The sequence below is a fragment of the Indicator indicator genome, chromosome 16 (genome assembly GCF_027791375.1).
Source record: "Indicator indicator isolate 239-I01 chromosome 16, UM_Iind_1.1, whole genome shotgun sequence".
Classification (NCBI taxonomy): Eukaryota; Metazoa; Chordata; class Aves; order Piciformes; family Indicatoridae; genus Indicator; species Indicator indicator.
The window spans coordinates 4,474,991-4,496,732 of record NC_072025.1 but is presented as its reverse complement, the minus strand read 5'-3'; the positions used below and the strand labels follow the sequence as shown (position 1 = coordinate 4,496,732).

At 41.0% G+C, this 21,742-nt stretch overlaps 1 protein-coding gene across 1 annotated transcript in view; it reads left to right on the top strand.

Annotated features, from left to right (window-relative positions):
• Positions 1–21,742, top strand: part of TMEM266 (transmembrane protein 266) — a 59,485-nt gene that overhangs the window by 14,015 nt on the left and 23,728 nt on the right. The window contains exons 4-7 of the mRNA XM_054387795.1: positions 5,502–5,575; positions 14,795–14,851; positions 16,492–16,630; positions 18,132–18,247. Of these exons, the coding sequence (XP_054243770.1) occupies positions 5,502–5,575; positions 14,795–14,851; positions 16,492–16,630; positions 18,132–18,247 (386 nt within the window). The remainder of the gene's footprint in view (positions 1–5,501; positions 5,576–14,794; positions 14,852–16,491; positions 16,631–18,131; positions 18,248–21,742) is intronic.

Here is a 21,742-nt window from a genome sequence, read left to right as displayed (position 1 = left end):
GCACAGAAATTATAAAAACTTCTATTCTATTTTGCTAATACACTTGAAGGTCAAATAATATCTTAAATGGAGTTTTGCCTCATCTGAATTCACTCTACACAGGTTCCACAGTGGAAATTTCGATCTTGTTCCTTTTTTCTCCAATTCATCTTTTTTTTTTTTTTTAATTCCTTCTGTTTTTCCTCTATTCTCCCTCCTTTTTTTCCTTTTCCTTTTTTTTTTCCCCCTTTTATGATGCAAAGCTGACACAAACACAAATCCCAGCTACATCGTTTTTCCTTATGCTAAATGCTGAATATCAGCCTCTAGCATTTCTGTACAGTCTCAGATATGTTGAAGTGGCAGTGATGGGGTTCAGGCAGTCCCATAAATGCAGGCATATATAGCATGAAAGAGTCATCATGTGGTATTTTCTATGACAACTTTAAATTGAGCCAGTGAACTTACTCAGTTGAAGTCCTTTCAGTTTTGGCAGTTGATATTGGTGGAGTTAGATTTCACTGTGTTGCAATATATTGAGATTACTTTAGAGGACGTTATTAATAATTTCAGACATTTTATAAACCTTGTAAGAGGAATAAATGGCTAAACTGTCTTTAGACACTGTTGGCCCCCATTTGCATCCCTGTGTGTCCATGCTGCACGCACTGTTCTGAGCCTCATCCAACCTGGCCTTGAACACCTCCAGGGAGGGGCCATCCACAGTCTTCCTGGGCAGCATGTTCTAACATCTCACTACCCTTGCTGGAAAGAATTTCTTCCACATATCCAATCTAAATCTTCTCTCTTCCCAGCTTCAATCCATTCCCTCTCATCCTATTACTTCAAGGCCTTGTAAAAAGTCCCTTCTTGGCTTTCTTGTAGGCCCCTTCAGGTACTGGAAAGCTGCTCTAAGGTCTCCCCAGAGCCTTCTCTTCTCCAGAAGCAGCCCCACTCTCAACCTGTCCCCACAGGGAAGGTGCCCCAGCCCTCTGATCATCTTTATGGCCCTCTTCCAGACCTGCTCCAACAGTTCCATGTCTTTCTTGTGTAGAGAGCCCCAGAACTGTACACAGTATTCCAGGTGCCCAGAGTAGAAGGGCAGAATCACCTCCCCCATCCTGCTGGTCACAATTCTTTTGATTTGGCACCCAAGGATGTGGCTGCCTTTTGGGCTGCCAGTGCACGTTGCTGGCTCATGTTGATTTTTTTGGCAACTAACACCCCCAAGTCCTACTCAAGACTGATCTCAAGCCACTCGTTGCCCAGCCTATATTTGTGCTTGGGATTGCCCTGACCCAGGTGTAGGACTCTGGAAAGCCAATTATGGATGTAAATCCTTAAAAATCAGTAGAGAAAGCAGCTTTTAACAATTTACTGAGATGCCACACCTTTCTATTCAAGTAGAGAATTGTCACTTCCTGTAGAGCCAAGGAGTTTAAAAATGCTTCTTGTTAATTTCGCCTGGATTTTTAACACAATTTTGGAGAGCTCTCCTCTGGAAGCTTCTGCTTCCTTACTATTTATTTTCTGAAGAATCTTCTAAAGAAGTCTTTTTATATTAGGGATCGTTGCTCCTGTAATGCATGTGATACTCTCTCCAAAGCCCTGCATTTAATACCTTGTGCATGTCCTGTAGGTGTTTTTGAGCCAGCTGATTTGATTGGTCACAGAGTGCCCCTACCTGTATGTATTTTTCTCAGGACCTGAGAAGGACCATTGCCATTCTGTTGCTACTTTGCATGTTAAGTTGAATACCTTCTGTTTTGTTTTAAATCAGATAAAGCCTATCCTGAAAAGGCTGATACAAGCATTACACTTGTGCCCTATGAGGAATGTGTCACTTACGTTAACATTTTAAAAAGCTGGTCGGCTATAATTAAGTTTTTCAAAACTGTAATTACAGTTTTAAATGATCTCTTATTCTATATGAATCAGCTAGTGCATTAGGATACGTTACTGCACATCACTGCCAATTTTGTTCATAATAACAGTGTCTAATCTACTGTAATTACTTAGGAACCCTCCTTTAAAAACAAAACAAAAACCCAATAACAACCAAATCATGGTGTTTTCTTTGGCTGTGACATTTTGAGATTATCGTTTTCCTCTCATACTTTCAGTATAGTCTTTAGTTGCACTGTGCACTTCTCCCATACACAAAATTGTCACTGGCAGTGATGGAGAACACATTTATAAATGTGTAGGTCACACACTTGAAAAAGATGGAGAGCTTTCAGGGCATTTTAGCACAAAGCATATTCATGCCAGAATTAGAAAACCCAGAAAGCAGGGAACATAGAAGAGGCCTTTTATTATAGGTCTCTGTTCTGTAATTAGTTTTTGTGGTCTTATCTTCAAAGTTCTTCACATGCATTAACAAAATATCATCCCAATACCTTGTAATGTTTTGCACAGGCAGATGTAGATGTGTATTAAATCATTTTCAAAAAGAAAGGGTCATGATATGTTCCATCCCTCACTCCTCAGACCATCCTGTTCCTTCCTTGTCTTAAGTAGTTTTGGGCAAAAGCAACGCAAAAAAAAATCTTAGTATTGTTCTCCTTCAGCAACTGGCTACAGCAGATGTGTCTGAAAAGGCACCTGGCCTTCCCGCAAACTGTGAAGCTGGAAAGCTCCACTCCTGTCCAATTGGTTGCTGGATCTGGACTCTCTCTGAGAACCTGCTTACCCATGGAAAGAAAATGCGTGTTGGAGGGCAGCAGTGCCTCCGTAAGAACAGCTTCAGGGCTTGTCCAAACCATGTGAGGAGCACTGTCTGTTCCTTGTTGAAACAGGATAGTTTGTATCTGCCAGGAAATCATCATCAAGACTAGCATCCACTGAAAGCAAGTGCTGGGAGTACAAGCTTCTGTAATGACCACATGGCATTTCTCAGGATTTGTTTCTCATCCCTCCCCTTCTGCATATACATTTTGAGATGTGAAAGTGAGGGAAAGGGGAGGAGGTAGACCACGGTTGGCCATACTCTCCATTTTGTACTGAACCATCTTTTTCAGGACATCTGGATTTGCATTCAGTTCTTCGCCATAGCACCAGACAAGCAAAAAGTGAAACAGAAGAATGTTTTGCTTTTAGCTATTGTGTTTTATAGCTAAAGAAAAAAGTTCTAAGTTCAACAAATGTGAATTTCTGTTCCCTTGCCTGAAACTGTATCCAAAGCACCACAAAGCAGGGATGAGCACCTCTTGGAGAAGACTCTTCTCCCATCTTTGTAGATTTTTCGCTTCTTTTTTGAGAGTGTTTTGGAAGCAACCAATAAGCTCATTCCATGTATGGGCTAGTGACTCAACTTTTGTACTAAAGTTTCTTGCTTGGAAGGCTTTTTTGAATGTACTCTTTTTACTGGCAATTTAATTGCATGTAATTTAATGGCAGCGCATTCAGCAGTCCACTAGAGTTAGCACAGCATCAGAAATCGCTATGCCTTCCAAATTCAAGGTTGCTGTATCTCTTTTTGTCCACTGAGGGGCAGCTGGACCCTTCTGTCAATCAGCAGCTGTTTGAAAAAGTGCTTATATATGGTTTCTATTTCTTATGCTTTATGCCACCCTCTCAAGACAGTGTCTTGGGAAAATTAAATATGTTTTCTCATTTGTTTCATGTTTTAAGCATCACAGCAAACTGTCTCTCATCAAGCCCCAGATCAGCCTTGGCTGTCAGAGTCCCCGTGGCAGCCCATGTTAACAGTTTCCTTTGTATCCTGATTTCCTGCTACATCCCTCCCCTTCCTGTTTTAGTCTGTTTTCATTTTTAATTAGGATGCTTTATTTAGTGCATATCTTGTATTTGTTTGAAAGTCAGTTAATTCTACCCCAGCCTTGCATCTCTATCCAAAATTGCCCTGAGCTTTGTCATTGCAGAGTAATTCTCTAAAAGTGCAAGTCCACACAGACTTATAATCTGTCTGCTATAGGGATGGTAGACTGATGAGTACCCTAAAATACAGAGAGAATTGTTTTATTTTCGTTGACTTACTCCAAATTTGAGAGTATGTGATCTTCAGAGTAGGAGTTGCCAGCAGTTCAGATACTGAAACTCATCACCTTTCTGCTTTGTTTTGTTGGCAATAAAGGGAACTTTGATCACAGAATTTTGGTTGAACTTGCGTATTAAGGAATCTTCCAGATTTCAAGAGATGCAGTTAAATCTATAAAAACAATCCATATCTTAGAGTTTCTTACATAGTTTTATAGTATAGTTATATAGTAACTTACATAGTTATATAGTAACAAACTCATTTGTCTGATTTTATTTCATTTTACTTACAATCAGAATAGGTTTGAATCAAGTGAAAGCCTGATATAATGCCATGCAAGCCTAATATGTGTCCATGCAAGGTTTTCGTAGTCTGTAAAATCATATTTTAATGAATTCAGATAAGGTTTCTTGAGTGTTCCTGGCACTCCGTTCCTGAAAGGACTTTTGTTCAAAGTTGTTCCAGTTTGAAAGTGCAATAATTACCTCAACAATATGCATGTATAGAGCACATATATGAGGTTAGTTTGTAGAAGCCAGAGTTCCATCTATGACCCTTTACAGTCTACTTCTTATGGAAGAGTTTGAAAGGAAGTGAACATAAGGGATTTTAATGGTAACTGTCTTTCTGAAAAAGGTTGCTTACAAAGGAAATTGTGTCTTAACCAATTACTTGGAGTTTTATTTAATTTATGGTAGCTTTCTTGGGGTTTTTTTTTTGTAAAAATTTGCTTAAAGACAAAGCTATTCATATGACAGCCACATTTCCTGATATAGACTGTACAAAAATAGTCACATTATCTTTGTCATGATAAATAAAATTGATGGTACTTTGTAAACTCCTTAAAATTAATACATTACGATTTGAGCTCAATAACAATACTGTTTTTTTCTGTGTTGCTCTCACTGTAGTTTTCCTAGAGTCAAACTCTGAGCCAGTCCTGGCTGTTCATGCCACATCCAGAGAGTAAAATAGTCTTCCTACCTAGGTTATTTATTTAGATCATAGGAACGTATTTTGAAGCCCAGTTTGAGCACTAGTTCTTAAGCACCCATTCTAGACATTTACTGACTTTGAGACGAATTGTTAAAGACTGAATACAAGGAATAATGTGGGAATAGTAGACCGTTCTGTTTCCTTACACAATTCTAACTCTGGATTTTTAGGTATACAGGATTTAGTCACACATCTCGTACTAAAGCAGCGCACGGAGTAAGAGCGTGGAGCAGTGACAGAGGATCAAAGACCTAAAGTAGACATGTCATTGCTTATGAGCAGTCTTATCTGTAAAAACTCCAAAGAACAGCTGCTGTGGCTGCTGACACACTGCCTGAATTAGAGTGAGCAGCTGACAGGGCTGGAGTTCCATGTCCCATTACATCCCATCCTCTTTCTGGTACTTCCACTACAAAATGTAAGAAAGAAAGCTTTTCCCAAATGTAAGTTGCAGCAGTACTAATGATATTAAATAGATGTTGTGTTCTTCTACTAAATTTGCTTTGTTGTATTGTGTTAATTGCAGTTTCAAGTGCTTCACAGTTTGCAGGAGTAATTCACTGGATCAGCCTAGTCATCCTGTCTGTTTTCTTTTCAGAGGTATGTATAATCAAAGTCTTTCACTACATACAGAACTGCAAAGTATTTTTATGCTGTTAGTGGAATTAGCAAGAGTTTAACAGGAATTTGACTGTAAATAAAGGTAGCACAGTGTAATTTAAGAAAAATTAATTTAACAATTGGTGCTTCTACACAGCAAACTAAAAGATTTTGTTTAGATTAGAGCTATTTATCAGTTGCCTGGAATTGGCAAGGATATTGTCTTGAAATTATAATTGGAAAACAAAGAGAAATAATAATCTTCAAATCACTACAGGCACAGAACAGGACTAGTTTCATCTGTTTGTTCTCACAGAAATCTTAGCAGTGTCTGTGAGTATAAGGTACGAGAAGAAGGTAATTCTTCAGGAGTGAAGATCCATGGGTTTGGTTTGTTTGTTTTACAAAAAGGTCTGTTTTAAGAATGGGATTGCTTCTCTCACAATTTAGGTAGGTGTTTAAGATATTCTAAGTTGCTGCATATAGACACAATAAGAGAATGAAACAAATGGTTTATTTCTTTGCAAAAATTTTAATGGGTGTATATATATTGGAAAAGGCTGTAAAGTCAGGCTATAACAAATGACCAAATTGCCATCTGTTAGAATTTTCAACTTTGTTCCAAAAAAAATCATTGGTATTGAGATATATAGACCTGAAATAACCCCAAACATTTTTAAGGCTTTTTTTTTCATTCTATGATGTGTTACTTGTCACAAAAAAAAAAAAAGTTTTATGTTTGTTATGTTGGAAGACAGCTTTGACTTAAATATTTTTTCAAGAAATTTCTAGTTGCATAAGAGAAAATGTCATAATCCAAACAGATGCAGAAGTCTTCATTTTGTGGGTTATATTTAGGTGAAAACTACCAATAAAAAGTAAAATTAAGACTAGTAGATATGATATCTGCACTTGTGTTGCGTTTGTACCATCTTATACTACTGCTTATTTCCATGGTTCTGTTGATGGAGTACATTTATTTACGTGTATCACTTTGTATTTCTACTTTGTATTTCTACGCTTAAAAGGGATTTTGTAGCTGGTGTTGCCAGACTGTTAGTGGGTATTTTCTGAAAGGATTCTTTGTTAACAGACAGGGGTCTTAAAACTGCCTGGCATCCTAGCCTTTTGGTTCTGCAGTCCCACTAATAGATATGGTAACTCTCCCTGTCCTTTGGTGATTGTAGGTTGCAAGCTACACACAAACTGACTGGAAAAAGTCTCTGGACGATTAAAAAAAATTACAGTCTTTCCTTTGTGAGAATGGTGCATCCTAATTCTCGAAGACTCAGGTGTGCTAGGTGAAGGCCATTCCCTGAAGTGAAATAATTTCTCCTATCCTCCTGAATCTTATTTTGGTGGGGATTACCACCCTGGAGGTCCCTGTAACCCTGAGTTTCCTAATAGGATCATCTTGCAGGTCTGTTGCTAGCAGCAACATGCACACTCACCTGAATTTCAGCACTTTTAGAGCTCGTTTCACAATGAACTTCTGTGGTCCTCAATTTCCCTCTGCTGTAGCATTGTCTCAAGTTCTGTTTTCATTTGCTTGTACCACCAACCACTCTAATCAAAACCCTGATGCAGTGCCTTGCTCCTTCTGTAGCCCAGTTCATATGCTGACAGTTTCAGGTCAGTTGTTTGTGGCAGTACAGACAGATCCTCAAAGACAGTACTTGTCTGTCCCAAGTAAGAAATTAGTTGCTTCAGTTCTCCTGAGTACCTACATAAGTGGGTAAACTGTTTCAGAAGTGCTTCGTAGGAGAGCAATAGCAGAAATACTTCACAGAGCTAAAACTGGTTGCCTGACTCACCATCCTCATTTTGGATCTGGGCTGGCTTTTCTCCTTCTCCCTGTGTTAGGTATTTGGAGCTACTTTTCTTAGTCTTCTGGCTGTTTGTAGTTGTTATAAACCTCTTACCTCTCATTTTATTATCTGTTTCTGTGTTCCGAAGTGTCTTCCTTCCAAACCATAACCACGCAGGTAATTTACACCAATGAAAAAAAGGAGATCACAAGGCAGCCATATAAGGTGCAGAGACGAGGGTAAATGTTTGCATATTGGTTTATTTGGTAGCTCAGAGTCCTTTACTGAGTTACTGCAACAGAGGTGGCTCCATAGAGTGACTAGATGTTCTTCCAAGACTGGGAAGAGAATGAAGGTGTACCTTTCCTGCTGGGTTTGCTGGGGCTGGCCTTGTGCCACATTGGTTTAAAGAGCAACAGCACAGGAAAAGTGTCTCATCAAAGGGTTTAATTTAACAAAGGGTTTAATTTTTTCCTTGTCCAGGTAAAAAAACTGATTTTTCAAGAGTTACAAAATACTTCCAAAATTGCAGATCACTGTTTTTTCCCCACCCTTTTGGTGCTTTCATAGGACTTTGTACACTCTGATTCCCATTACCATGGGTCAGCTGTCCTTGTTTGGACCTATTTGTTAAGAAGACCATGCGTTATAATGAGATTTTTGCAGTCTGTGGATATTCATGCCAGGATGATTTTGTAGAGGTTTAAATAGTTTGGATATAACAGGCAAAGGCTGAGGACTAGTTAGTGCTTCAGTCAGCATCTTTTTCCTTTAATCAAAATTTGGTGTTTCTTGTGTCCTGAAAGGGTTGTTTCCCATCTTAAGTTTGGATGTTTATAGTTTATTCTGTAGTTTGGTTCACATTAGTTGTAAGTGAGGGTATGCAATTCTTCAAAAAGGCCTTGACTTGAACTTAGAGAAAAGTAATACAATGTTGTAAAAGACTTTTAAGAAGCAGAAAACTTTCAGCACAGAATTGGAATGTTTTGGGAAAATATGACTGATGTGAAAACTAGTGCTCCAAAGACATTGCAAGTAGTTGCAGTTCTGTCATGCCAGACTTAAACAGGCACTGGCTTTCTGCTTGGTTAAAATGAAGGGAGAAACGTGCCAGCAGCTGCCAACTGCCAGTAGAAGAGCTGCCAACAAAATTAAGTAGCTACTCACAGCATCTTCATGCTCTCTCTATGCTTGTTTATAGCCATAAGCCTTAAAGGAATTTATTGCACTGCATTAGTTTTATAATCTGTCACTGTCTGTGACTTCCAACATGAAAATATAGTTATTCAAATGAAGTGCACATCAGTCCTTTTACTGTTTTCCAAGTATTTAAACAGGATTTACTAGTGGTGATGATTGTGTGTGTTTGTCTCTATTTACATACTTCAATATGATTTGTCAATGCACCAAATTTTAACAAGATATTAAGACAGAAGAGAAGAAAAAGACAATGGGGGGAAGGAACATCAGTACCAACAGCAAGGCAAGGCTGGGGTTACACCATATCAAGAGGGAAAATTCAGCCTTGGTAATAGTCGGCTGAGGGAAGGAAGATGGGAAGTGTCACAGTGTTTTGGTAAGTGGATTAGAGTCTGCTTGTATTTTCTTAGACTTATCACTTGCCACAAGTATTTGATTCTGCAGCTCTTGTTCAGTTCTGCTTTTCCACTAAGACTGATGATGGTGTTTGTGTTCAAGAACTGAGTTCTTTGGTATTAGTTGTTTGCATTGTTCTGTGTGTGCTTCAGTCAGCCAAGCACTCTGGCATTGTGCTAGCTTTCAGCACTTGTTTCCCTGGGAGTAACCGTGTCTTCTGATGCACTTCAAGTTAGACAGTCACAGAATTGTGACTAATTTTCTGCATCTGTATCCAGGAAATGAGTCTCAAAATGAGACAACCCGGTCTGGGATACTAGCTGATAAAGCATTTGTTCCATTAGCTGTGCTTCACAAGTGTGTTTTTGATGTTCACTTCTAGGAGGCAATAAAACCTCAAGACTTTACTCATCCTATATGTTAAAAGGGAGTGTTCAGAGTAGTCTTTTTACTCCACCTTAATAACAAGCAGTCCTTGGAAGGAATAAAACCTCCTAAGGAAGACCCTACAGAACCTTAGGGTTGTGTTAAAAAGGGAAAACATCCCAAATGTCAGAGCTAAGAGATAATAATATCCTTCCCATATGGATTTTTAGTAACAAATTCATTTGGGAAATTGGTAATGCAACTTTGTTTCTTTTTTTTTTTTCTTGTATGCTTCAAAGAGCTGCACAGAAAGATAATGATTTTCTCTTAATTCTGTAATCCTTCCATAAGCTGTGGCTTCTTCCCTGGATGCTTACTTTCATTCCATGTACATTCAGCCTTCCCCCGCCCTGGGGTTAGCGTGTGCTAAAGCAGATAATGTAGTATCTCAGGGCAGGCACACCAGAAGATGGCAAAAGAAGATTCTTTTAAGTAGTGAGTGAGCTAAGGCTCATTGGAGTGACCCAAACCAGAGAGGTTGTTAATTACAGATTGGGTACAAGGTGTTCTTTCAGAAATGATGGCCATGAATATTTGGTCTTATGAGATGTATCCAAAAGGCAAACCTTAATCTTTAGAGCTTGTATGCAAGCCAGAGGTAAACACCCGCTGTGTAACAGATAGATTAGTTTTGTGGCAATGGAAGGAAGGAATAGCTCTTCTAAAGACACCCTTTCCACTCCATTCTCTCTCTCATACAATCACTACACCATCTAGGAATGCTTTTGCTATTAGCTAAACCTGAAGGGCCAGCTTCACCTCCTGTGCTGCCTAGATTTCTTTACACTGCAGACGAATTTGGCACAGTGAGCTACTGAGTAGTAAATTGTATGTTAACTGTGCAAGCAAAAAAGTGTTTAAAATTACCTAGTGTACATTGCAGTCCTCTGACACACAGCTAGCTCATGCCGGTTGTGAGAATTCAAAGGGCTGGCTCAGCAAAGCAGTTGGACAGGTTTCCCTGCAAAATTACAGAGAAAACCTGCAGAATCCCTCATTTCTTAAACTTCACTGCAGATAGTTAATGTGCAAATAACTGTGTGTCACCAAGGGGCACTGTCAATTTCAAAGTTACATATCTGTCTGAAAAGTGGTTTAAAACTTGACTTTTATCTGGATTTACTCCAACTTAAATAGGCTAACAGAAGTATTCAGTCATTTATTTTATTTTTTGTTATTAGTGCAGTGGACAGACTTTTATGTAGTAATTCAGCTTTTCTCAGAAAACACAAAATGTAACTAAAAATATATATATGTTAATGACTTTCTAATGAAAAGATTTCCAGTCAAGAAGTTTTAAAACATCCTTTTTCAAGTACAAAAAACCAAGCTGGCAGTGGCCTTTAATGCTGACATTTAGTGTTTGTTTCCAAGAATGCAGAATGCCTGTAGTGTAACGCAAAACTATGAGTGTGCATTTGCTACAGTGCTGAAAAACACCTACACAGCAGTAGGAAGCATCAGCACTGCTCCATTTTCCCTCGTTTCTTATAGATTCTTGCGTCTACAACTAGTAGAATGTCATGGGTTAAATTCAAATAGAGTCATGACTAGCATTTATGTTTTGTCCATTATGAATGTAATAGTTGCAGTACAGTGGATAGAAAGTTTCCTGGATTATTCATTTCTGTTTCAGATTCTGCTACAGGTTGTCATATTTTAAGTTCTGTGCAGAGAAAACGCATTATCAAATGTAATATATAGTTGTTTGAAAGTTATTTGTTGGAAATCATATGGTTCATATGATATTTTTAATTGCTTAGGAAAAATATTCAGATGTTGTTTATAAGTAGCACCAATGCTTTCATTTCAGTCAAAGTGCTTATTATATTGAACAGTCAGGGAGATCCGCCCAGTGAAGTCCGCATTTGCTTGGTTCAAACTCCTCTGTGTAAGAGTCATGGTAGTAGCAGTGGATGGGATCTTGTGCTTCATACAGATAAAGAAAACTAAACCTAATTTGGAGCTGTCACTAGTCAAGATTGGGAATGAGCAGTAAGTATGTGGCACCTGTGTCTGCAGATGCACCTGGTCTGTGGCTCACTCTCAGTACTTCTTTTGAGCGCTTGGTCCCCCAAGGACACCAAGGACAAGCCTTACGTGGCTTTTGTCGTTTCAGTGGTGGTGTGGGGTCTTTGTTGAGAGTAACAATTCAGGTGTGTGGTTTTAAGACCTTCCTTACAGAACTAATGTTTTAAAAAGTTAACCCTCAGTTGTGCCCCCATTGTTCTGAAGAGTGCAGCTCTCAAACAGGTTGCTGGATTCATATCACCTTCATACTCTCCCTTCCTACAGTACATCTGCTGTAGTTGAGAGCAAAGATAGTAGTCACCAAGGCATTTTTTTGTGAGGAGGTGGCCTGTCTTACAGAGGTAGCATCAACAACCGTTACTGCATTAAATGTCTGCCAAGTAGACTTCCAGTCATTGCTGGCTTGTGCTGATTCACACCCGCAGATTGAAAATCAAAACATTTGTGGTAGCTTCCAGACCTTGGAACTGCTCAAATCCATTAATATGACAGTAGCACAGTCTGATTTAAATGCTGCAGTGAGGAATTAAAAAGACAGAAAGGAAAATACTTTCTTATGTTCCCTTAGCCCCATGTTAAATCACTTTTTAGGGTTGTGAGACTGTTTGCTTTGTGCAGATATGCCTCATTATTTCAGTGAAAATACCTTTGTGCACACCTCTCCAAAGGAAGAAAGATTTTCACCATCACTTACTGTAAAGGTGTTGTGTTCAGCCATCCTCTAGTTAGAATCATAGAATAGAATCATTACATTTGCAAAACACCTCTAAGATCATCACATCCATGAAGTTAGGTGCTTATTGACTTTGTAAATGCTGCCTAAGCATAGAGGAAAATGAGCCTGGGTTTTTCTGTGCTGTCCACAGGGTTGCTGTAGGGAGGATAGTATCCCAAATTTAAAAGAAGCCACTGCTTTTCCTCATGCATTTCCTGGTGGTGACTTCCTGTGGAACTTCCTGTGGTGGACCCCAGGTTAACTGGTATAGCTGAGTGGTCTCATGAGTAACTTAAACATTTTGTGCAGCTTCTGAGTGGGGAGTGAGGGAGGTGCTTACAAATGAGCTGGGGCACTTTTATCTGGTAGTGTTCTGCTCAGGACCTGAGCTGAGGCTGCAAGGGTGCCGAGGTTGTCCAGCAACATGTGTACTTAGACTTTACATTTGCTTCATGTCTTGCTGGAGTCATTAAGGGATTTGAGGAGCTGCTGATGTGAATCTTCTTCCACTTAGAAACCTCAGGCATACAGATTAATGAAGACATTTCTGTAAGTCTTATTCTTGTGCTGCATTTGTGAAAGTCTTTGGATGCAAAATGACATTTTTAAGACTACAGACCAGCAGCGTTAGCAGTTCTTGGTGGCTAAGTAGAGTCTTAAACATTTTTGTAGGGGCAAGACAGCTCTGCCTTTTCTCTTCTGGCTAGTGACTCCCCTTCTCAGCCAGACCTCACCCATGCTTTGCATAGACCGTTTCTCAGTAGCCTTGGCTGGGTCACTGTGGCAGTTTAGGCTGGGTGCCCCCTGCCACTGCTACATGAGATACACCTCTGGTGTCCTGGGTGCTCACCCAATAGGGGTGAACACAGGAAACGGTGTATTTCTACCCATAAATCCTGCGCCCTATAAAACCGTCTGCAGAGTCATTCTCTTCCTCTTTCTTCCCTCTCTGCTCCCACGGGAGATATCCTCTCTTATTGGGTAATGCCGGGGGAGTATCCTCAAGGCCTCTTAGGCTTGTCTAGGCCTAATGCCAGGAGGAGAATGGAGGGGGGGCAGTCTCAGACCTGGCCAGCCTGAGACTTGCCTAGCAGTGGGAGGGGGAAGAAAAAGCCCTGGGGGGTTTGGGTTTACCCTCAGGTGGGAAGAAGGGAAGGATTGGGAAGCCTTTGGGAATTCTGTGAGGGGTTCTGTACGCTTTGGGATACTCTTTGTCACTATGCTTTGTAGCTTGTAGTTCTCTGTAGCTTCACCAATTGCTTTTCCATTTAAACTTTCCATCACTCTCCAATCCGTTTGTGTGAGTCTCATTCTTTTGTCCCTTTCGGGGCAAGAGATGATCTGTCTGGCCCCAAACCAGCACAGTCACTTTTCTGCACACTGATGGTATAAGGCTGGGCTCTGAAAGCACCATCTCTCCCACATCAGAAGTCTCCCTCTGCAAAACAGTATTAAGTGCTGTTGTCCAGGTTTGGAGTGCCAAGGTAGAGCTCAGCAGTCATCCTGGGTCAAGCGAGGCAGTTGGGCTCATGGGCTTTGGCGAAAACATGCATAGGAACAATACTAAAACACCCAGTGTTGTTCTGTGGCTAGTGCTGCTATGTTGGGTATGAATTCAGAGTTGGTTGGGCTTTAATATGTTTGCATTAGTAATGCAGAGGAGATGCATCAACTCATTACAGTCACTTTTTACTGGACAGTTCCTGGCACAGTCAGCCCTCAGACATGCCCAGCTCTCTGTCACTGGCAGCCTTTAATGGAGAGAGCAGCATTTTGATCTTTGCAAGGTGCATAGCTGCAAAGTGCCTCTTCTCTGTAGCATCTGTCAAAATCAGATTGTGATGTTGCTATCAGCAGAAAACATCACTACCAGTTATGCTTTTATGTGAATTCAAATTCAATCATTAGTTGATTGGTTTGGGGTTTAATTGTGTTTTGAAAGCTGGGTTAAAATCTAGGAAAGATGCCGTTGGATTTTTTAGTGGTAATTCACCATTGGTTTATCGGTGCTCGCTCTTTATTTCTCTTTTCTAGCAACTGATGCTACTTACAGCTGGTTTGCTTCATAGAGGAGGATCACTGAGATTTTTCTCCTTTATCCTGTAACTTTTTGAGAGTTTATAAGATAGCAACCCTGTAGTCCAGAGGGGGAGAATAAGAGTCTGCTCTTCAGATGGATGAAATGTCAGTATCTTCAGGTATCAAGAGGGGGCAGTGCCTCATTTCTTTTTGTAGAAAACAGTTAAGCACTGACATGTCAAAGATGAGAAGGAATTAGAATCTTCCCCCATTCCAGCTGAGGGAGGGCCCACAGTGGATCTATAAAGACTTGAATCAGTGGGGTTGGTGTAATGAGAAGGTTTTAGAATTAAATTTTACAAGTAAAAGTTCAGGAGCATGGACTGAGCACACGAACTTGAACTTGTTTGTTGAAAATTTCACTGAGTTGGACTGGAAAGCAATACCTGCTTTTAAAATACTGAGGTGTAGCTATTCCTAGGTCCTCATTATTATTCAGGAGTAGTGCATAATGCTTAAATAAGACAAAAAATGATCCCCTGAATAGATACAGCTCTGAATGTTTGTCTGAAATTACAATAACATTCATCATCTTTTTTTTTTCCCCCCAACCTATTTTACTAGACTGTTTTGAGGATTGTGGTCCTTGGCATATGGGATTACATTGAAAACAAAATAGAGGTAAGCACTCTTAGTCTACCCTCTCTTTTTCCAGGCAGGCACAGCAAGAATATTATGAAGTGCTTTGGGTGGTTTTGTGATAGACATGATGGAATACAGTATATTTTCACTCAGATAAATGTACATGTTTAATGATTATATGTATGTATACATAGCTGTATGATGCAGGCTCCTTTTCTGTGACAGACTCAGCAGCATGTGATAGTTGGAAATATTTTAAGGGAGCGATTGTGGCATTTTTACCCTCTAAGTCTGTTTCGTTGTTAGAACTGTGCTAGTCTAACTGCTGACACTGCTACCCTGAAATAATGAGCAATGAGTAAAAACTTGTCATGTGATTTGTGTAACCCCATTCCTGTAATCAAGTTGAAATTAGAACTGGTTGAAAAATTGTGTGCAGTCTTCTGATAGAAAATACTGGTTTGGCAAAACTGCCAATTTTATTGTAATGTGTTTTTTTAATTTAATTCAATTACCTTGAATTAAAAATGAAGTAGAATGTGCATACTGTTGCAGAGGCAGGTAAGGAGATAATCCCAGTCTGAGCAGAAATCAGGAAATACTTAAAAGTTCTTTCTTGATACTGTCTGAGAAACTAGCACTGTACAGAATGCACCAGCAGAAATTCTGGGTTTTCTTGGAACTTAAGTGTGTCTAGAGGCTTGCACACTTTTGTAATAAATTTTCAACTTTTTTTGCTAAAAAAAGAAAACCCAAACAGCAAATAAACAACAAAACCAACAAACCAACCCAAAAAACCCCCGTGTCACCAAATGATTGATTCAGAGGTTCTTATTATTGAGGCTAAATGCAGTGCTTTCTGATTTGGAGTGGAGTGGTGTTATTTACTGCCCATCAAATGGTGGCAGTCAGAGGTGTTTATTTTCAGTACACTGAATTGTTAAGCAGAATTCTGAATGTGTAGTGCTTATAAAATCTGTGTCCTGCCTTGTTATGTAGACCATTAATTAGTGGTCTTTGGCAGCTGGGTAGGGTCTCAGCAGGAAACCCTTCTAAGTGTGTGTACGAAAGACACAACGCCATTGCCAGTTTACTGACATTTCTGTCTAATGCTTTGCACAGCTGCTTTTTGCAATCTAATCCTAATGCAACCAATGTCATACAAATCATTCTGAATATTCCCAATTGTTAAAATCTTTCAAAACCTAGCTGTCCAATGAAAGTGAGAGCAGGGAGTCTTTCCCACACATGTTGTCTGGATGTGGTCAAGAGCCATTAAGTCTCTTTGCTCCATCTTTTTCTATTTGTCCTCTTCATCTCTTCATTTATACAGTAAGATCTTTGGGTGGGAACTGTATTGGGTTTTGGGATGACATTATGCCATGTGGCAGGTAATAAATAAAACTCTTTGGCTGTAGTAGCATTTAGGCTACTACTTCTGCTTGGGGATTTTGACCAGTATTTGCAAATACTTGTCTCTCTCCCTGCCTTCCTACCACAGTTTATATCTCCTTACCTTCTAAAATTCACTACAGAATTCTGCTGTGCTAGAATGCAGCCTTTCTGTGGCTTGGCCACCTCTCATCTTTTGGACACAGTGAGAGCCCTTCAAGACCCCAAGCAGGAATGGCAAGGTTGTGATCTTTAGGATGGGTTTGAAAAACCTAATTTTTCTCTAGGTGTTTGATGGTGCTGTCATAATCTTGTCCTTGGCACCAATGGTGGCCTCAACAGTGGCTAATGGCCCCAGCAGCCCGTGGGATGCTATCAGCCTTATTATCACACTACGAATATGGAGAGTGAAGAGGATCATTGATGGTGAGTGTTGATTCAGTTTGTGACTGCCAAGAAACCTGGCAAGCTGGGAGAAAAACTTTGAAAAGATTGCTTGGCACCACTGTTTCTGTTGTTCTCCTTCCTCTTACTTTTCAAAAGAACAATGTAGGAGAGTTATGGTTCTCCTGGAGAAAAGTAGGACTCAGGTTCATGACTGTATCTTCAGTTGCCTAGGAGCCCTTGTAATTGATGGGTTTGTTTTGATGTTAGGCACCTTCACATCCCTTATCTAGTACAGTAAATGCCCTGACCTGTTTCCTATCTCTTGCCTTCAGATGTCATATTTTACAAAATAATTGCTTCCAATCTGCTTTCCTTATATTTGCTGCACTGTCCTGATTTCCATACAGCTAGCTCTGTCCTGGGGCTTTCTTTTCCAAGTTCTTACCTGCAATACAATTTCTGTTGGATTCCAGTGCTTTCTTACTGTGGAGTTCCATGCTGAAGGTGCTCTCTGCAGACCTGTACAGCATCATAATGAAACCCTATATTGGTATTGTTTTGGACAGACCTCTGTGGGGAAGCACCAGGGGAAATAAGAAAACCCCAAAAAGTAAAAGCTGCAGAGAGCAGAACCAGTGACTGTGCCTGGAAGCAAGGTCTTTAGTGTAGGCTATTTTGTGTTCGGCAGTTTCAGGCACTTCAGGTTATAGTGAAAAGAGGAGGAAAAGGAATAGATAGAGGATCACTTTGGTAATGTGTGAAACGTCAGGGTCAAGTTGTTATTCTGGCTTTCGATGCCCAGGAAACTCTATATTCAGAGTTGAGGAAAGGTCATAGCTCTCTGACTGAAGTGTACAACAAACATTTAGAGTGTTTTGTAGCTTCAGAAAATATCAAGAATTGCATTGAACATCTTTGCTGGTAAGTCTGAGTTTGCTGTAGTTATGACAGGAGCAAAATTTCCACAGGCGTTCAGAAGACTCTATTGAAAACTGGGTTGTAGCTTGAAAAGCAGTAGAATATTGCTTTTTAAAATCTCCTTCATAGTCTGCTATTTCCACTAAGGATTTATTTCATACCACAAACTCTAGGAATTAAATACTCGGGGCTCTGAAATAGTTACTTTCATTAGGGAGACATGCTTTTCAGGTTTAGAGGAGAAGGGCCCAACTCTGAGCAGAAAATCATCATTCTACCCAGCAATTCAGGAGATACGTGGTAAACACTGAAAAATATCTGTGCTAGCGCAGCAGAAGCTAGGAGGAGTATGCAGGATGCATTTCAGCTCAGACAGGTGAATGGAGAGCTGACCAAACAAGATGTAAACCTTGCTGATGACCTGAACTTCACATGTTAGAAATCCTTCCCCAGAAGAAATGTTCTGGTGCTGTTTGTATAAGAGGAACCTCTTAATTTTCTAGATGCAAGTGAAAGAGATGACATTCTTTGGCCTGTAAAGTTCTATAAAGGTGTTCCCTCTGAGGAAAAAAAAAAAAAATCACAGCTGGGTTACTTTTAAGTGCTTATTTGTGTTTTCCAGCATATGTCCTTTCAGTGAAAGTGGAGATGGAGATGATGATTCAGCAATATGAGAAGGCAAAGGTTATTCAAGATGAGCAGCTGGAAAGACTAACCCAGATCTGCCAAGAACAAGGGGTAAAGTTCAGTTATGTCTTTATTTACATGTAGCTTGTCATGGCAAATCAAACAGCTCATGTGCTTTGCAAGCTAAGGTTTGAGAAGTGTTACTCGGACTTCAGTTGTAATATGAGAGGTCTCAGGAAGTGGTGGTTGGAGGTTGCCTGGGGACCAGTGACCATGAAATAATTGAGTTTTCAATATGCAGTCAAACTAAGAGGGGCATCAAGAAAACCTCCACTCTGGACTTGCTGGGGGGTGGGCTTTGGCTTATTTAAGGAACTAACTTGGAAAATACCTTGGAAAACAGCCCTTAAAAACAAAGGGGTCCAGGAAGGCTGGACCTACTTCAAGAAAGAAATCTTGAAGGTGCAGGAACAGGCTGTCCCAGTGTGCTGGAAGATGGACCGCGGGGTAAACAGCCAGTGTGGATGGGCAATGAACTTCTCAATGAATTAAGGGGGAAAAAGAGGGTCTATCATCTTTGGAAAAAAGGGGAGGCAACCCAGGAAATGTTTAAGGATGTTGCTAGGTCATGTAGGAGAAAAATTAGAGAGGCAAAAGCCCATTTAGAACTTAGGGTGGCCACTTCTGTGAAGGACAATAAAAAATGTTTTTATAAACATATTAATGGCAAAAGGAGGGGCAAGGACAACCTCCACTCCTTAGTGCACATGGAAGGAAATATAATAACGAGATGAGGAAAAGGCAGAGGTACTTAACACCTTCTTTGCCTCAATTGTCAATAGTAAGGTTGGTTGTCTTCCAGGCAGCTGGCCTCCTGAGCTGGCAGATGGAGTCAGGGAGCAGTATAACACCCCTGTAATCCAGGAGGAAGAAGTTAGAGACCTGCTGAGCCACTTGGATTCCCACAAGTCTGTGGGACCAGATGGGGTCCATCCTAGGGTAATGAGAGAGCTGGCAGATGAGCTTGCCAAGATGTTCTCCATCATTTTTCAGCAGTCCTGGCTCACTGGTGAGGCCCCAGATGACTGGAAGCTGGCCAGTGTGATACCATGCACAAGAATGGCCAGAAGGAGGAGCCAGGGAATTACAGACCTGTCAGCCTGACCTCAGTGCCAGGCAAGGTTATGGAACAGGTCATCTTGAGTACAATCATACAGCACCTACAGGATGGCCAAGGGATCAGGCCCAGCCAGCATGGATTTAGGAGGGGCAGGTCCTGCCTGACCAACCTGATCTGCTTTTATGATCAGGTAACCCGCTTGGAGAATGTGGGGAAGGCTGTGGGTGCAGTCTGCCTGGACTTCAGCAAGGCCTTTGACACTGTCCCCCATAGCAAACTCCTGGCCAAGCTGTCAGCCTGTGGCTTGGGCAGGAGCACTCTGCACTGGGTTAGGAACTGGCTGGAGGGCCAGGCCCAGAGAGTGGTGGTGAATGGTGCCACTGCCAGTTAGCAACCATTCACTAGTGGTGTCCCTCAGGTATCAGTGCTGGGCCCCATCCTGCTCAATATCTTTATTGATGATCTGGACAAGGGGATTGAGTCCATCATCAGTAAATTTGCAGATGACACCAAGCTGGGAGCAGGTGTTGATCTGTTAGAGGGTAGGAGGGCTCTGCAGATGGACCTTGACAGGCTGGTTAGATGGACAGAGTCCAAGGGCATGAGATTTAACACATCTAAGTGCCAACACATTGGCCATAACAACCCCATGCAGTGCTACAGGCTGAGGACAGAGTGTCTGGAGAGCAGCCAAGCAGAAAGGGACCTGGGGGTACTGGTTGACAGTAGGCTGAACATGAGCCAGCAGTGTGCCCAGGTGGCCAAGAGAGCCAATGGCATCCTGGCCTGTATCAGGAATAGTGTGGACAGCAGGAGCAGGGAGGTCATTGTACTCCTGTACACAGCACTGGTTAGGCCACACCTTGAGTACTGTGTCCAGTTCTGGGCCCCTCAGTGTAAGAAAGATGTTGAGTTGCTCAAACGTGTCCAGAGAAGGGCAACAAAGCTAGTGAGGGGTCTGGAGCACAAGCACTGGGGGGAGAGGCTGAGGGAGCTGGGGTTGTGTAGCCTGGAGTAGAGAAGGCTCAGGGGAGACCTTATTGCTCTCTACAACTACCTGAAGGGTGGTTGTAGCCAGATGGGGATTGGTCTCTTCTCCTGGGCAACCAGCAACAGAACAAGAGGATACAGTTTCAAGCTGTGCAAGGGAAAGTTTAGGCTCAATCTTAGAAAAAAGTTCTTCACAGAAAGAGAGATTGCCCATTGGAATGGGCTGCCCAGGGAGGTGGTGATGTCAGTGTCCCTGGAGGTGCTTAAGAAAAGACTGGATGGGGCACTTAGTGCCATGGTTTAGTTGATTAGGTAGGGTTGGTTGATCAGTTGGACTTGATGATCTTGAGGTCTCTTCCAGCCTGGTTGATTCCGTGATTCTTTCTGTGATTAGTTGCAGCCAGGCTGTTGTCGGCATGCTATTTGTCAAGCAGCAGTGGTCTTGTGCTGCTGTGTGCGTGTTTTTAAGGTGAGGAAGATAAATGTCAGGGGTAGAGAAAGAATGCTTCCAGTAGGTAATTTATTGAATGAGTTCAGACAGCTTAACATAGTAATAAAAACATGCAGAAGTTGTTGGAGACTGCAGCTGGATTAAGGCTATATTCCTGGGTAAAGAATATGCAGTTGAAAGCTAATGAGTCTCCCTGCTTTAAATGGAGAAGTCAATTTCCCTTTAGATCAGTCAGAGGCTCTTTTGGCAGACTGAAAATCTTGTAATAGAAGCTTATAATTCCTGGAAGAAAGCTAAGATTTAAGACTCTTCCGAGACCCCCAAAGGTTCAGTGATTTAGTTTTGAGATGAGGGATCGTGAAGCTTAAAATATCTCAAATAAATAATATAGCATGAAAAAAGTGTAAAGCCACTTTTTGGACAATGAGCCAGGAGTTGTTTGCAGTTTGTCTCATCCAAATGAGTTCTTGAATGAGTGCTTTATAGTGGAAACAAGGGATGTATATTGAGGCCCAGGCTAAGCAAACAATCAGGTGACCATGAAACCATGATAGAGTGATCCAAGTAACTTCTTTTTTCAGTTGTAAAGGTAACTATGAGGAGTCCAAATAAATCATGGAGGTTTTTAGCTTCATCTACTACTCACCACTGCTGGTAGGTGCTTTTCAAATACAGAATGAAGAGACCTGTAACTCTGAATGGCTCAATTCAGTCAAAAAGTTGAAGGACCTCAGCAGACAGAAGGACCATAACAGGGCAACTGCCTGAAAAGTGCATAATCTGAAGGAGAGATTTAGGTGCTCATCTTTTACCAAGGATCATCAAATACTTGTGAAACTATCAATATTTAGTCCCCAAGTGGTTTTGTAGATTTAGTTCCAGGTCTCCTAGGATTCTGCAATGAACTCTTGGTGGTGTCATGCTGTCTTGTCTGTGTCGTGAATTTGGAAGGCCTGTTGACAATGTGTCATTTCATAACACGGTTTGTGGAAGTCTCTTACGTTAACAAGAACTAATTTCTCAACCTTAGGTTCGAGCTTTGCCA